This window comes from Phycodurus eques, chromosome 1, assembly GCF_024500275.1.
Source record: "Phycodurus eques isolate BA_2022a chromosome 1, UOR_Pequ_1.1, whole genome shotgun sequence".
NCBI classification, from domain to species: Eukaryota; Metazoa; Chordata; class Actinopteri; order Syngnathiformes; family Syngnathidae; genus Phycodurus; species Phycodurus eques.
The window spans coordinates 18288644-18303687 of record NC_084525.1 but is presented as its reverse complement, the minus strand read 5'-3'; the positions used below and the strand labels follow the sequence as shown (position 1 = coordinate 18303687).

The 15044-nt window shown below is 42.4% G+C and overlaps 1 protein-coding gene across 1 annotated transcript; it reads left to right on the top strand.

The window, feature by feature from the left end:
* Positions 1–364: 364 nt before the first annotated feature.
* On the top strand, positions 365–10378 carry masp2 (MBL associated serine protease 2). Its single transcript, XM_061698812.1, has 6 exons — positions 365–372; positions 435–657; positions 718–895; positions 8092–8223; positions 9829–10025; positions 10199–10378. The coding sequence occupies exons 1-6, from the start codon at positions 365–367 to the stop codon at positions 10376–10378; spliced, it is 918 nt and encodes a 305-aa protein (XP_061554796.1).
* Positions 10379–15044: the final 4666 nt, after the last annotated feature.

Genomic DNA, 15044 nt, shown 5'->3' with positions numbered 1-15044 from the left:
TTTCATGAGTCAAAGTATGCAGAGACAAACCAAAAACCGTCACCACAAAACCGAGACACGAACTGAACCATGGATTTTGTGAATCGTTCCATCCCTAGTATGTTGTATAAGGTTGGTGACGAGCCGTCAATCCTCCTTTTGACTTGACGAACAGCAAGATTAGAGGTTTCAACATGGTATTGATGTCTAGCTCCTCCGACATCTGTGGCCAGGGGAGGTGGGTGATGATGACGCTGATCATGTGCCTGTCGGACTTTGTTTACCTAACTGTCAGTTGGGAAGGACACACAGGTTCAGTTACCCAGAGAACACTGAGCTGAGGGGGACACAGAGAAAGAGAACATATCTGAGGACTGACACGAACATGACCAGGTGAGTGTCGGGTTTTAAAAAATATTCCATAAAACTGCTTCACTCACACATAATCGTGATAGTGGTGGCTGCGTATTTGTCCTGTTCTTCCTCTTCCATGTGTCGCTGAGTGTGGAAATGACAGGCTTGTACGGCAACTTTACCACCCCCAACTACCCCCAGCCATATCCTGATAACACGCACATGGTGTGGAACATCACAGTGCCGAAGGGCCACAGGGTCAAACTCTATTTCACCCACTTCAACATCGAACCCTCCAACTTGTGCGAATACGACTACATTCAGGTACGGCCTTCTCACTCTATTTGATTGTGTATCAAAAGTGCCTTGACCCTGTCTAAACAGGTTTTGGCAGAGGGGAACGATACTGTGCGGTTCTGTGGAGAAGAAGAGAAGAATGATGAAGGCACCCCGAGGAACACTGTCATCCTCTCACCCGACAACCACATGTCAGTGGTCTTTAGGAGCGACTACTCTAATGAGGAGCGATTCACCGGCTTCCAAGCATTTTACACCTCAGAAGGTGATGCACAGTAGAATAGTGAGACTTTCTTTTCTGAAAGGCACACATTTGCCTAAATCTGTCTGTCTTCAATTACTGCATGCACAAAAATGAATATAGTCAAATTACATATCCCAACAGTACAAAATACAGGGAACAATTTTTACTTTAATTTTACTATCTTGGCACCTCTTTTAAGGAAAGTCTTTTACCTAATATGTTCCATGTAGGAATTTGGTATGGTACATAGAGTGGGTGCACCGAATATGAATACATGTATTGTTACACCCTAAGTAATGTTTCTGATGCATGCCTGTCAAAATAATGTTATTTTACAAATACAACATGAAATGAACTCTGACATGGGATGCAAGGTCCTCAGTTTCAGAGTCAAAATCAATGTCAAAAAAGTCTCCAGCAGTGCGGCAATACTGATACAACAACAAATGTGTAAATGATGCAGAAAGCCATGAAGCAATATAAAACGTACAGTAGTGCGGTAATACTAATCAACAACAGATATGTAAATGATGCAGTGACTGAGACCAATGTTGAATTCGGAGAACACGGAGTTCTGCTACTATAGTGGTTGATATAACCCAGATTTGTACTTAAATCGGAACGCTCAGTTCTATTCAGTCTATCACTAACCTATGCTAACACAATAAAATCATAATTACAGTAAATATTTGTCTGAAAAACACTTTTAGGCCATAAAAAAGAAAATTTAATGAAAAATAGTAAATACAGTAATAGCTGAGCATGGCTTTCTGTGCCACGTGACCACAAGTCCTACGCCCTACACAAACTAATTTATTACAACTCCTTCGTAACCTCAAAACCTTCTAAGTTGGTATCGTTGTAAACTGAGGACCTGCTGTAATTTTTTACTCCCTGCCATAATGGGTCATTAACTACCGAAGCACCCCCCACTTGGGGTCACTTTGAGGTCCCGAAACACTAAAAATCATTGAAAATTTAAAAATCATTGTGCCGCCTTAAATTTAAAAATACATGTTAAATGCAAATGTTAATCGGCACGGTGGACAACTGGTTAGCACATCTGAATCACAGTTCTGTTGACTTATAATGATGACAAACTATGGACTCAGTTTTCCCTTGCCCGGACGTGGGTCCCCGGGGCCCTTTCTGGAGCAAGGCCTGGAGCTGGGGCTCGAAGGCGAGTGCCTGGTGGTTGGGCCTGCACCCAAGGGGCCCGGCCGGGCACAGCCCGATAGGGTAAGGTGGGTCCCCCTTCCCATGGCCTCACCACCTGTGGGAGGGGCCATAGGGGTCGGGTGCAGTGCGAGCTGGGCGGTGGCCGAAGGCAGGGACCTTGGTGATCCGATCCCTGGCTACAGAAACTGGCTCTAGGGGACGTGGAATGTCACCTCTCTGGCAGGGAAGGAGCCCGAGCTGGTGTGTGAGGTCGAGAAGTTCCGACTAGATATAGTCGGACTCGCCTCCACACACAGCTTGGGCACTGGTACCAGTCCTCTTTAGAGGGGTTGTACTCTCTTCCACTCTGGAGTTGCCCACGGTGAGAAGCGCCGAACAGGTGTGGGTATACTTATTGCCCCCCAGCTCGGCGCCTGTACGTTGGTGTTCACCCCGGTGGAGGAGAGGGTAGCCTCCCTCCGCCTTCAGGTGGGGAGACGGGTCCTGACTGTTGTTTGTGCCTATGCACCAAACAGTAGCATAAGGGTGTCCACACGTACACCTGGCACCAGGACATCCTAGGTCGCAGTTCGATGATCGACTTTGTGGTCGTGTCATCGGACTTGCGGCCGCATGTATTGGGCACTCGGGTGAAGAGAGGGGCGGAGCTGTCAACAGATCACCACCTGGTGGTGAGTTGGCTCCGATGGTGGGGGAAGATGCCGGTCCAACGTGGCAGGCCCAAACGTATTGTGAGGGTCTGCTGGGAACGTCTTGCAGAATCCCCTGTCAAAAGGAGTTTCAACTCCCACCTCTGACAGAACTTTGCTCATGTTCCGGAGAAGTCGGGGGACATCGAATCCGAGTGGACCATGTTCGGCGCCTCCATTGCTGAGGCAGGCGACCGGAGTTGTGGCCGTAAGGTGGTCGGTGCCTGTAGTGACGGAACTCCCCGAAGCAGTTGGTGGACACCAACGGTGAGGGATGCCGTCAAGCTGAAGAAGGAGTCCTATTGGGCCTTTTTGGCCTGTGGGACTCCTGAGGCAGCTGAAGGGTACCGGCTGGCCAAGCGGAATGCAGCTTTGCTGGTCGCTGAAGCAAATACTCGGGTATGGGAGGAGTTCGGTGAGGCCATGGAGAAAGACTTCTGGACAGCTTCGAGGAAATTCTGGTCCACCATCCGGCGTCTCAGGAGGGGGAAGCAGTGCACCATCAACACTGTGTATAGTGGGGATGAGGCGCTGCTGACCTCGACTCGGGACGTTGTGAGTCGGTGGGGAGAATACTTCGAAGACCTCCTCAATTCCACTGACACGTCTGGGGTCTTTGAGGCGGGCTCTACTCTCTCTGGGGTTGAGGTCACCGAGGTGGTTAAAAAGCTCCTCTGTGGCAAGGCCCCGAGGGTGGATGAAATTCGCACGGAGTTCCTCAAGGCTCTGGATGTTGTGGGGCTGTCCTGGTTGACACGCCTCTGCAACATCACGTTGACATCGGGGACAGTGCCTCTGGATTGGCAGACTGGGGTGGTGGTCCCCCTTTTTAAGAAGGGGGACCGGAGGGTGTGTTCCAACTACAGGGGCATCACACTCCTCAGCCTCCCTGGTAAGATCTATTCAGGGGTGCTGGAGAGGAGGGTCCGTCGGGAAGTCGAATCTCAGATCCAGAAGGAGCAGTGTGGTTCGTCCTGGCCGTGGAACAGTGGACCAGCTCTACACCCTCGGGGGTCCGGTTTGGTGGCCTCAGTATTGCAGCTTTGCTTTTTGCAGATGATGTGGTTCTGTTGGCTTCATCAAGCCGTGATCTCCAACTCTCACTGGAGCAGTTCGCAGCTGAGTGTGAAGCAGCTGGGATGAGAATCAGTACCTCCAAATCTTAGACCATGGTCCTCAGTCGGAAAAGGGTGGCGTGCTCTCTCCAGGTTGGGGATGAGATCCTGCCCAAATGGAGGAGTTCAAGTATCTTGGGGTCTTGTTCATGAGTGAGGGAAGAATGGAACGGGAGATCGACAGGCGGATCGGTGCAGCGTCTGTAGTGATGCGGACTTTGTATCGGTCCGTTGTGGTAAAGAAGGAGCTAAGGTGAAAGGCGAAGCTCTCAATTTACCGTTCGATCCATGTTCCTACCCTCACCTATGTTCACGAGCTGTGGGTCGTGACCGAAAGAACAAGATCCCGGATACAAGCGGCCGAAATGAATTTCCTCTGCAGGGTGTCTGGGCTCTCCCTTAGAGATAGGGTGAGAAGCCTCTCGGACGCCTCCCCGGTGAGGTGACAACCCAGGACACGCTGGAGAGACTACGTCTTTCGGCTGGCCTGGGAACGCCTCGGGATCCCTCCGGAAGAGCTGGATGAAGTGGCTCGGGAGAGGGAAGTCTGGGCGTCCCTGCTAAAGGATGGATGGATGGGTTAAAGACCCTACAAAGTCAATCTCATGATTTGTTTCTAAATATATTAAATATGTTTAAAAATAGGCTGTGTGGAGTTTGCATGTTCTCCCCGTGCCTGCGAGGGTTTTCTCCAGACAAAACATGCACGGTAGGTTAATTGACAACTCTAAATTGCCCATTGGGGTGAATGTGAGTGCGAATTGTTGTTTGTTTGTATGTGCCCTCCGATTGGCTGGCAACCAGTTCAGAGTGTACCCCGCCTCTTTCCCAATGATAGCTGGGATAGGCTCCAGCACGCCCGCGACCCTAGTGAGGAGAAGCGGCTCAGAAAGTGGATGGATGTTTAAAAATAAGTGCTGAAAACATGTGCAAAGACTGAGAAAAATTTAGCACTGAATGGTTGCGATATAGGGCTCTATTTTCATAGATGGTGTAAATCCGGGCTGGCGGGTGGGGTAAGTCAGGTGACAAGGTGGAAAAAGAAAATGATTTGCTCGGGTTTGTTAGGTCAAAGCATGCATCGTATATTTATATGGAACTGCAAGCAGACCTCCACGGGCGGTTTATGTAAAGTTGGCACAGATCTTTGTCATAAAGTGGGACTTGGAGACCGGCCTCCACCCCTTTTGTGTTTGTGTTCTCCCCGTGTCGGCCACTGGGATAATTAAAAAAATATACTTATGATGGTAATAATAATAATAATAATAATAATAATGCATTAAGTGAATTGATTTCTACAGTGATGACAGAGGGTTTGATGTCTTCTTATCTACGAATGGAATACATCTGACATATCCACCACATATGTCCGCGGAGCTCGCGTATCTGTCTATACTGCGCCAAAAATTAAACGTGGTCTGAGCAAGCATAACTAGACCAAATTTCAGCCGCCAAATTATCACATGTGCCGGATGAATGTCAAAGGACACACCCCTTTGCCTCTGTATGCCCAGTTTGGCGCAGAACTGTCGACTAAATTGGCAAGCATGCAGCGAGTCTTGCTCTTGCACAAAAATCCAGATACACTAGTTTTTGCATTCAGACGCAGCTGCCCTGTCTACAAAAATAAAACCCATAGCGTTAAACTCTTTTTCACCTTGTCAGTTGTCTGGATTGTTGTCGGAGCTCTGGTCCACACCAAAACAAAAACTCGAGGTCACAGTGTTTTTCATTTGAAATAACATATAAAAACCATCTTATCCAGTGAATTGGACTCCTAGACATAGATTATAGTGTTAATAACTACCTGAAGTAACAAACATGTTTGGAGAAACTTTATTTGACCAGTAGTTTGAATTTTTAGTGTCTTTTGTTATGGTACTTCCGGTTATCTGCAGTTTGGATTAGATTTTATATTTAAGATTTAGATATATATTTAACATTTACATGAAATTTAATATTTACATTTAACATTTTTATTCAAATTTATATTTACATTACACATTGTCTTCTGTTAGCATTGTCTATGGCAAGCCTTAACATTAAAAAGGTAGGTTTGACAATCAAGAATTAACATTGTAGATATCAACAGATATCAGTCTTACTGACTAGTCGTAGTTACATTTTGAATAATTGGAATTTTCATTCAAGATATATGTAAACTATTTGTGACTAGTCGAAATAACAGATAGAGATATCTGTAATTCAGTTTTGCCGAGTCAAACTAGAATGCAGATATCTGAAACATCATTTCCCCTAAGACAAATAACGTCACTTTTGCCATGCATGTGTATGGAGTACGTCATTACAGATATCAGTCAATATCCACTTATGAATTACAGATATCTGCAATGGAATTGCCTACTTCCATGATGTTATCAAAGCTTTGCATTGATAATTTACATTTAAATCAGTTTGCCTAACCACTGCACTCAACTCTGAACGTGAGAGGTGTCCTGGCTGGTCCAACATATTTTACACCATTATAACAGTTGATGCCAGAGGTGGGACCAAGTCATTGCTTTGCAAGTCACAAGTACTGTAAATCTTAAGTCTTTGCACTCGAGTCCCAAGTCAAGTCTCAAGTCGAGACAGGCAATTCCCGAATCAAGTCTCAAGTCCTACACTTTGAGTTTGGAGTCCTTTCGAGTCATTTTACCAACAAAATAAAAATATATTTTAACATTATTAATATGTATATTTAATGAATGTGTATATTATATCCTGTATTTATATATATATATATATATATATATATAAATCCATATTTATTTATCAAAACAAATTTGATAAAAGAAGTGCATTGAACCTTTATAAGAAAACTAGGAGGCTGATCTAAATATTTGCACCTTCAAGACAATCGTCAAGGGGAGGGGCCACTTCAAAACCAATTGACCGTAGGTTTTCAGTTATTCTATGACAAGAATAAAATATAATTTTGCTTAGTTAAAGAGCAATTATGAATATACAAGAGAAAATGAGACATTTCACTTAATAATGAACGACCAATTGGTTTCCTCGTTTACATTTGTCTTCAATTCACATTGTGCTTATAGCAGGAAACTGCATTTTCTTGTCTACAAGTATTTCTAGTGAGGCAATTTCAAACACAAATGTAAATAGATTTCAGTTTAATATTGGCATTTATTGTGAGTATCAAAAACATAAGGCATTCATCATCTTGTCATAAAGTTTTAATTTTATCCAACTGTGCTATCTCAATCGAAACACTACGGGGCGCTATGTAAAAATATTTCATAAAAAAGAGACGAAAAAAAGGACACAAAGAAGAATTTAGTTTCATGTTAAATACATGCTACACTGAGTAAACCAGTGGTTCTTGGAATGTATACCTTATGTAGCTATCACATTTATTGTTGATTTATGATTATTTTTTAAAAAAAATGAAACCATACTTTAGGTAGTGTGTGAAAGAATGACCTCTTGGTCTATTTCTCTACCCCGGTGTCCAACAGGGTGTTAACCTATAAAAAGTAAAAAGACCTAACTACACATTAGCAATAATGATGTAGGACACTTTGACCTAATAAATAATCATTAGGACGTTCAGCATTATGTTGTCACATATCATATTTTCCTGTAGTTAAATAGTAAGTTGCACATATAGGTATAGAAAGAGAAAGCTACAAAGTGTTAATTTCTCAGTGCTTTGGTCAAAGTAGCAATCTTTTCAAGTCAATGGGTTCAAGTCCAAGTGAAGTCAAGAGTCATTCCTGTTCCAGTCCAAGTTGAGTTGCAAGTCTTTTAACATATTGTCAAGTGGAGTCTAAAGTCATCAAGTTCATGATCCGAGTCCAAATCATGTTATTCGAGTCCACACCTCTGGTTGATGCTCCTTGTATGGAGCTTTATATTTTAAAGTCAGTAAGTGTCAGTGTAGCTTTACAACAAAATAAATTAATACAGATGAATTATTTATTCTTATGAAGATGTTGCAAAAACTACCTGTGTTCATTAGTTCAGTCTTACAGAGTAAATGACTTATATGACCTGTCTTGTCATACAGCTAAGTTATACAGCTAAGTTTTGTGATTCTTTTGTCCAATTTAAATTCCTTTTTTAATTGGACATCACAAACAAATGCCGATCTACTACTGCAGCCTTGACCCTCAACCTCCAATTAACACAATCACGTAACATCTTACACAATCAATTGATAGCCATCTAGACCAAGACAGTCACGCAGCATGATGTTTACTCTCTGATTGTACAGACATCAACGAATGTCGGTCCAGTCTGCATGAAGAGAGAGCGTGCGACCATTTTTGCCACAATTACATCGGTGGGTATTACTGCACATGCAGGCCAGGATACCTCCTCCATCTCAACAAAAGATCTTGTACAGGTAAGCAAGATGAAGTCTGATTGAATACAACCTCAATCGATGGCATATGTTGACAAGGGCCAATAAAAAAAGATGCATACTGTAATTAATCACTGTGAAATAATTTAATTAAATTACTAGAGTCACTGATGGTGTATAGGCCTGTAGGAGTTCATTCTCCCTACCGTTGAGGCAACGTGGGTTCTGTTCCCATTCGGTGATGGTGTGAATGTGAATGAATATACTCTATGTGCCTGCAGCCCTGCGATTGACCGGTGACCAGCCCAGGGTATTTAGCCTGTTTTTCTCCCCGCTCCTCCCAAAAAAACTTAATTAAATATGAAATAACCACACCGTCGACTCCATTTCAGAGGTGTAGAATTGTGGATTACATTCCAGACGGCCTATGCTGATAGATTTTACAGTCAAATTGCACAAAGCAGTTGATCTCTGCCAACTGCTAAAAGGCAAGGCTAATTACTGTTGATTCTCCAGGGAGAAGTAACTTCAAATTAGTGCAACACTAACAGTGTGCTAATGTGAGGTAATACATCACTATTACTGATTCTTTGCTGGAAGAAGTAGAAGGGAGACAAAATAAATCACACAATGAAAAGGCAAAAAAACAAAAAGATGGTCTGCCCACAGATTTGACTCATTATTTCAATTACAGCTTCTTTGCAACACTCATTTGTATTGTCTGGGACAACATCTGCGCACTTGCTGTGTCACTAATGCAACCTTTTGCACTCACATTCACACCGACGCGCAATTTAGAGTCTTCAGTTAAACTACCATGCATGTTTTGGGGATGTGGGAGGAAACCAGAGTACCCACAGAAAACCCACACAGGCACGTTGAGAACATGCAAACTCCACACAGGTGAGGCAAGATTTGAAACCAGGTCCTCAGAACGTTTTTGTTTTGTCCTGTGCGGGTGTTAGGTCAAGCAGAAAGGAAGATCTGTATCCCTTTTATGCCGGAACAGTTTTACTGTCACAGTGGATGTTTTAAAGCTGCCACTGTGGTTTCTTTGTATTCTGATGGATATTTATTGAGAATTACATTTGTTCAATAGAAGATCCTCAGAACTGTAATGCAGATGTGCTAACCAGTCGGCCACTGTGTCCCCGTTTGAAATATGTATTTAAAAAAATAATGTATTTCTTTTTCAAATAGACTGAAGGCCATGAATCCATGCTTCTTAAGCATGAGATATTTCTAAATTGAAGGTTGGAACTGTAGTAGGTTTTATTTTAACCAGTTGGTTGTTCTACATATCAATAAAACATTGATAGTATAGTGGTACATTTGTCTGCCTTTGATGCAGGCAGCGTGGGTTTATTTCCCACTCAGTGATGGTGTCAATGTGAAAGTGAATGGTTGTCAGTATCCATATGAGCCCTGCGAGGCTGTGACTGGAGACAGAGGTGCAGCTCGGTCTGGAGTTTGGGGTCATGGTCCCATCGGGCGAGAGCAGGTCCGTTAAACATCACCATTGAAGCAGAATTACTGCTATGTTTAATATAAAATGAATGAATGGAAAAATCTGCTGGGGAAAGGCCCCTCTGCTCTGTTTGATAATGAAAGATGACACAAAATACTGCAATTGGTGTATCTCAACAGTGCTGTGCCTCAGCCAAGTGTTGACCAACCTGTCAGGCCTTCTAGCAAGTCCTGGTTACCCGAGCCCGTATCCGCCCATGAGTCACTGCAACCACACCATCAGTCTTCCAGAGGGCTACAAAATAATCCTGGACTTTGTGGAGCCTTTTGACATAGAAGGACACCCAGACGTACCATGTCCATACGATATGTTGAAGGTTAGTCATGTGACTTGAAAGCAGCGACAATGTATTCGTCCTCATGCGTGTGTAGGCAGTCTGTCGCTGTCTTTACCCCCTAAGGTGATGTACTATTGGGCCATGCGGTTTCCTGCATATTTAACATCAGTTGTGTGTTTCATAAATCACCTTCACTGCTTGTTATTTGGAAGATTTCGACAGCCGGACGAGAGTATGGACCATTCTGCGGATCGACACCACCGGCCAGTATCCAAACCGAAAGTCTCCAAGTGCATGTTGCATTCAGGTCAGACTCGAGTGGGAAAAACAAAGGATGGAAGATCAAGTACACGAGTATGCAGTCTGGATCACTTGCTATAACTGAGACCTGAGCGTGTAGAATAAAAATAATAGAGCCTATAATCATAGTTTTTACATTTATGTACCGTTGACACAAACATTTCTGGTGTAATGACAGTTTTGTTTTATAATATTTTCCTGTTTTGGGAAGTAAGAAGAATGAAATGATACTTCAACAACTGAGACCATATTTAAAATTACATTTGTTTCATGATGTTCTGTGATTGGACAGACCTTTTTATATACTGTAGTAATTCCTCAATGTGAATGATCTGATTATATAGTGTTATATTGTAGCTAAAGACAAAGATGCATTTAATGCCCAGACAATAAATATGAAAGCTTCTCCTTTAACCTTCATACACTATTCAGTTTCTTCAGACCTAATTCCAGCTCCACTTCTCTGTCAAAACAGTTATTATTGGGTCTCTCCACTACCATGAAATTGCTTCTAATTTGGCACTTTTGCACTTGCACACTAGCATCTCATCTGTCTTTCCCCAACAAGTGTGGCAGAGAAGCACACCTGAGAGTGCTGAGGTGTCATATAAGCGCCCTCGTATTGATTTAGTCATTTCTTTATAAGGCTTTTTACGTGAATAATGGAGAATTAGGCCGACCTTATGACAAATCAGCACAGCGACTGTTATGCTACTGGATATAATTTTGTTTTAAAATACATCACAACTCTTGCCAGTAGCAATGTGGATGACATGAAGTACGTATTGATTCTGTCAATATATGTTTAATGTTGCTACTGCTTATTTCGGTAGGTTTCTGTGGCTGTGACTCCGGTAGTGTTTTGGATTTGAGTCCATCTGTTTGTAATGTTTGACAAGAAGGAGCATTGAATGAATATGTAGACTGCTACATTACCTTCTTGCTAATGCTTGTCATTTGTTAACAAAAGTTAGTTTCAACCAATAATGTGAAAGTCCTCAAGTCATGGTTACTCACAATACAACCCTGCAGTTTGCACTTAGACTACAGTATATGATCGAAAAGTCTAATCCAAACACAATTGGCTGCTCCCACAGCAGCCCAGTCGGATCTAATTCCACAGGAATTACGCCCACCATGATGCCCATTGAGTAGATGTCTAGCAGCAGCATGTTACCAACTTGGTTATAGTCTGCATCACATGCACAAATGTATTGAAGTAATACGGGCTTACTGGCCTAGACAGTACTGTTTGTTTATTAATTTTATAGAAGTGTCAAGACTAGATAACATAATTTGTCACAAACATTGGTTTTATCATTTACATTAGTGGTGTCAAACATATGGCCCGGGGGCCAAAACTGCCCCGCTAGGGAGTACAATCCGGCCCGCAGGATGAATTTGAAAAAATACAAAAGACATTGTGGTGGTGGGGACTAAGAATAATTTTGAGAATTATTATGCGCCTGTAAAAATATGGAATAAAAAATAAAATAATTCAAAGTGCTATATTTTTCAGTTCCAAATACCTGTGATTTAAAGTTTTGTACCTTAAAATACAATCACTGTGAACAGGTATTATGCAAACATTGTAGATGACAAACTGAGGCAAAAGATTCTCAAGAAATCTGAGGTTGTTTTGTAAAATCATTTTAAAAAGTTAACTAAATATTAAGATATTCCTAATATATTTGCTTTGTTTTGCATTCAAATATAGGAAAAAACATATTGCTATTTATTAGTTTATCGTGCATGGTAAGGTTGTAGTGGTCCTGCCACTCCAGACATCCCCTGACACCCCTGATCTACAAAATATTTTTTCTTGTCAAATGTCGGTTCTGTGATGCGGGTTGATTTTCAAGTTCTAGAGCTCAATATTCGTAGACTGCACAATGTGCGCCAGAGCACAAATGATGCACATTTTGATTTTCATGCCAGCGCAAGGCTCGCTGTGCGCGTTTGCTAGCGTAAGGATGTTGGCAGACACGTCTGGACGGTGTTGGTGCAACAAGGGTGTGCCCTTGCAGATACGCTTGGCGGAGTGAGATTTTGGTGCACAGAAAGTCCGTCAAAATTGAAGCCTGCTTATACCGCGTCTTTGTAGCGCAGAGGATCTAACGCGATTATTGGTGAATCTGATCGGTGTACTTGTAGGCAGACACACATGCAAGGTCCTTGGACGGTGTGTGGCGGATGACAGATTTGTTTAGCACATCTGCCTCACAGTTCTGAGGATCGGGGTTCAAGTCCCGGCCCGGCCTGTGGCGTTTGCATGTTCTCCCCGTGCCTGTGCGGGTTTTCTCCGGGCTCTCCGGTTTCCTCCCACATCCCAAAAAGATGTCACCATACAAGACTATTAGTGTTGCTTTTAAAGGATATGCTATAACCCGCTTTGATTGGACAGGATTAAAGTCGGCTGTGGTAATGCCCAGACCAGTGCACATGTTCCATTTTAAATGCGTACGGGTATGCTGGTCCACGAAAGCACCAAAACCGGTCTTGCCTATGAGGAGAGATTTGTCTCAAAATTATTTACAGAAATATAACTGCGATTTATGTGTTTTTCAGAGCCACAAATATATCCACGATTTACACGTTTTGCAGATCCAAAAGTATTTCCAGGATTTAGATGTTTTTCAGAACGACAAATGTATCCACGATTTACATATTTTTCAGATCCACAAATATAACCACCATCTACACTTTTTTAAATGTTTTGTGCGCATTTACCATGACTTATCATTTGTAAATATTCAATTCTGCTTGTGAATTGTTGAAGGTGCATTTGTGGATCAGCGCGCACTCATACTTTATTTTTTAGACCAACGTAACGCAGTTTTGAAGATACACAAACACACACACACAAGTTGAGAACATTCACATGTGGGAAGGCCCGTCCCTCCGTCTGCTAAGCGGCAGTGTTGTTGTCTCCGTTGATGACTTGACTGTAAGTCATTTTTATGGGAATCTATTGGTCTTTGGTCCGACCCTGCTGAAATTCCCGGTAAACCAACCACGGCTGAACAAGGTGAACAACCGGCAGCCCTGTCATTAGTAAGTTAAATAAAATGCAAGTATGATTATTGTGCATTGGGTGGGGATGGATTCGTGCAGTGGCGGTCGGTGAGTTTAGGACCTTGGTCACCTTCTTTGACCTAATCCACCTCTAAACTATAATAAATTTACAATGCTCCAGTCACGCAGGATCGCTTTTTCAAGATGAGACTGTCATTGCGCCTCACTTAAAGGCAATGAATGAAATAAGCCGCTTTGATCGGTGGCAAATAAAGTCAGCCCTCTTAGTTAAATACGCAGGCTTGTTCCACATAGGAAACAATATAAAGTGAATTCATACATTTTATGCTTAAATGTCCAGCATCATAAAAAAAAAGTGCTCAGGAAATGTTTAACGTCATTGATTCTCAACCTGTGGTTTGGGACCCAAAAGTGTGTCGCGGACCCATTATGGGTGGGTTATGGACAGGTAGTAAAAAATGACAAGGAGTTCTCAGACTATGACATGCGACGTGTCGAGGTTATGAACGGTGCGCAATGAACTATTTTGTGCAGTGATGTGAGAATATGTGGTTATGTGGCATGGCGGTTAAGACAGCATGCTCAGTGACCGCCATATTTACTATTTTTCATTAGATTGTTTTAAATTTATGACCAATGTGTGTTTTGACTCTACTACTGTGTTAACACAGATTAGTGATAAACCAGGTACAAATTTGGGTTATGTCACCGCTGTAGGAGCAGACAGTGAATACTGTATTTAACATGCGTCCCAGGTCAAACTTGTCTTTTCTTTGGAAAATAACAGGCATGCGTCAGGAACATTATTACTTGGGGTGTAATGTATTCATATTCAGTATAGCAGTATTTTGATATCTTGGGTCCCGGAGTCGCCGCAAATGATCAGCCTTGGCAGTCTCGGCCATTAAGTGACATAGGCCCTTAAGAGAAGGGAAGCGTAAAGGCTTTTTCTACACGGCTACTTCGTAAACCAACACAGTGCTGCTCAGCCTCCAGCTACAGACGTCATGATTAGCGATGTCTCTATCTCAAACTCATAACAAATGCCATTGGTTTCTTGGTAGCACAACTGTTCAAACTGTTACCGTTGCACTTGTCTGCATTTATAAAAAGGCAAATAATTAATATTGCACCTTCCTAAAAAGGATATATCAGTGCAGAGATTAGAATTATAAGTGAACATTTGTGGGTGTTTTTTTTCTTTCTACAGTATATTCATTTTTGTTCATAAAGATGTCATGTTTGTCCTCAGTTTCTAAATATTGTTCTCTGAAAGGCACATTGAACATGGAAGCCTCTAGTTAGGTGTACAAATATTTTTTCAAATGTTATTTTTAAACAACACGTTTTAAAATTGTTCTTAACTTCTGTAAGAGCGGATCGTGACTTGATAAATGTTCTTGTTTGCAATAATATGCAAAATACAAATGCAAACATTACCAATTCTAGCAGGGTTTATCAGAATGAAAGGGAAGTGAATGCCGGCTTAAGTCCTAACGGACCATGCTGTATACGTCACACATTTAAATACTTAACAAGCTCGTAGTGACCTCTCAGTGCGCGTAAGGCCCACAATTGTGAAAAATCTAATTCACTGTCATGTGTGTTCACTGGAGAGATGATCATGTCTTACATGACTCACATGGACCTGCGTCATGTGTCTGTCAAACCATTACCAAAGTTTCATAATGGTATACGGCTTCACGCTGGCTTGACATACAG

Excerpts from the sequence above, each read along its gene's own strand:
- masp2 (XM_061698812.1), top strand. Across the intron at positions 896-8,091 it reads AGCATTTTACACCTCAGAAG|ACATCAACGAATGTCGGTCC; the intron begins GTGATGCACAGT and ends CTGATTGTACAG. Across the intron at positions 10,026-10,198 it reads GTCCATACGATATGTTGAAG|ATTTCGACAGCCGGACGAGA; the intron begins GTTAGTCATGTG and ends GTTATTTGGAAG.